The following is a 2,524-nucleotide window of genomic DNA, read 5'->3' on the forward strand; positions in this document are numbered from 1 at the left end:
CACGGCCGTCACTCCCACCACATCCAGGGGAGTTTCTCTCAAACGTTCTCTCCTCGGAACCCGGTATCTCATCAAACCATGGAAACGGAGCCCAGATACAAACGTTCTGGGCCGCTGTTCTCCAGTCTGTCCGCCCACCGCCCGAATCTATTGAGCACCTGCAGCTCTAGGTGCAGGGTAGTGGGGCGGGGGGGTGGGGGGGGGGACAGCAAAGAGACAAGGTGCTCGCCTCCCAGGGCCGCGGCGGAGAGGGGACAGAGTGAGGGAGCCCACCACGTGCCACAGGGACGTGACCAGCCCGGGCGACTGCCCAAGCACCAGGGGGAGAGCTGACCTCCTGCCCAGCCCCTTCTCAGCCCTGCTCCCTACAGCCCAACAGCGAACAAGCCAGGCCAGGGCTGAACAATGAGACGGCGGGGAAACATGGACAATATAACCGCCCTCCCTCCCCCCGGAACAGAGGGAAAGATCTTCTTAGATCACAGATACTGATGCCACCAGCATAACGATTAACCGGCCAACAGAGAGCCAGCAGCACCACGCGGGCCACGCGGGAATTCTGGGATGCACGGGCGCAGCCGAAGTAGCCCGTACCCTCATCAGATCAGAAAAAATCATGGATAAGTAACACCTTCCCAACAGCTGAGGTTCCTACTCCATCTGGTTCCTACTAAAGTCTCTCTCGTCAAAGCAGGCGGAGAAAAGGTGAGCGTGAGAGGGATGGAAAGTGAAGAACCCGTCTGTCTCACGTGGCTAAGAGGCCGCCGGCTGGGCTCAGGAGAACCGCAGCTCGAACCCGATCCACAATGCAAAGTGAGAGGCCGCCCCCCCAGGCTCCACCCCAGCCCGCCTCTGGGTGGGCCCGGGTGTCCCGGCGGCGGCAGCAGCAGCAGCAGCGGACATACCATGGGGAACAGGCCCAGCGAGTGGTAGCGCCGGGACGTGGTGTTAGGCACCGTCTTGTTCCGGAGGTTCTTGAGCTCCTCCTGCGCCTCGTGGAGCATCTCCATGCACTCGGCGTACTTGTCCTCCAGTTCGCGCAGCTGTGGGGGACCAGAGGGGCAGCTCGTGAGCACCGGGCACCTGCCCGCCCGCCCGCACAGCCAGCCAGGCACGTGCCCTCGGGGAGGCCCCTGAAGCCAAACGCCCGAGTCCTCACGGGGAGCACGCTTTCCGGCTCCGAAATCTCCTAAACCTCTAACCAGGGGCAACTGAGATGAGCAACATCCACATCCGAACGGGAGAGCTCATCGAGACACGCCGGTCTCAAGGGTGCCTTTGGATGGGCTCCCTTCACGGTGTGCTCTGTGTCGTCTCTTCCTGGACTGTTTAGCGAGCAGGTAGAGAGCCCGGCCTCCCAGACGCTCGCAACCGGTAAGTGCCTCAGCGGGAATCAGCTTAGGAGTCAAAACAACCTTCCATTCAATATAAAAATGGTTGTTGAGGGGAGCACAACCCCCGGCCCGTCAGGGGACCCCGATGAAATGAGGGGGAGCGGCTTACCTCGGCCGTGAGCTGCCGCTGGGCATCCTTGGCGGCCCCCAGGTGCTGCACGAGCTCTTCATTTTCCACCGCACACTGAAACGCACAGGCAGTCAGCTCCTCCTGTCCCGAAGGCTGCTCCCTCAGGCTACTCCGAAACGCCCCACTCCCCCAGCAACCCCTCCGTTAGGACCCTGGGCTCTCCCACAGGGACCCTCGTCTTACACCGAGGACATGCTGTCTGCTATCATTTTGAAGGCCATCTTTCCTACATTCACGCTCATTCTCTGTGGCCCACCCGACTCCTGCCCCTCCTCCCCCCTCCCCACAGACAGCTGTTCTCCGGAAGCGCTTCACCCCACGTGTCCAGCAAAGGCCAAACACGGGAAACCAGACTGCCTTCTGGCTGCTTCACGTCCAACCTAAGGGGGACACCAGCTGCTGCAGAGCACACAGGTGCGGTGTAACAACAGCTACGAGACTAGAGGATTCGATTCCCAAACGCCTCATCTGCAGCAGCTTTTTTGGTGGGTCCTATCAATTTGAAGATATGCTGAGGAGGAAAGTGGTGATGAGGAGTACGCTACTGAAGCTGTTAAGCCAGCGGTTCTCAACCTTCCTCATGCTGCGGCCCTTTAAATCCTATCAATTTGACGATATTCGGAGGAGGAAAGTGGTGATGAGGAGTACGCTACGGAAGCTAAGCCAGTGGTTCTCAACCTTCCTAATGCCGCGACCCTTTAATACAGTTCCTCATGTTGTGGTGACCCCCAACCATAAAATTATTTTTGTTGCTACTTCATAACTGTAATTTTGCTACTGTGATGAATCGTAATGTAAATATCTGATATGTAGGATGGTCTTAGGCGCCCCCTGTGAAAGGGTCGTTTGACCACCAAAGGGGTCGTGACCCACAGGTTGAGAACTGCTGCTTTAAGACCTGACCTTGTAGAAGCATGTGCTTTCTCAAGGATATTTACCCTGCTGATTCTATCTAGAGGTTAATTTTAGTTCAAGCTGTTGTTACAATAACAGCCTAAGG

General features: G+C 57.7%; 1 protein-coding gene across 9 annotated transcripts in view; it reads right to left on the reverse strand.

Moving 5' to 3' along the window:
- The window catches only part of TRAK1 (trafficking protein, kinesin binding 1), a 135,310-nt gene that overhangs the window by 26,832 nt on the left and 105,954 nt on the right, over positions 1–2,524 (reverse strand). For all 9 annotated transcript variants that reach the window (XM_015568392.1, XM_006770528.2, XM_015568395.1 and 6 more), the window contains one exon: positions 906–1,043. In XM_015568392.1, coding sequence (XP_015423878.1) covers positions 906–1,043 — 138 coding nt within the window. The remainder of the gene's footprint in view (positions 1–905; positions 1,044–2,524) is intronic.

Source organism: Myotis davidii, unplaced genomic scaffold (assembly GCF_000327345.1).
Source record: "Myotis davidii unplaced genomic scaffold, ASM32734v1 scaffold663, whole genome shotgun sequence".
Lineage (NCBI taxonomy): Eukaryota > Metazoa > Chordata > Mammalia > Chiroptera > Vespertilionidae > Myotis > Myotis davidii.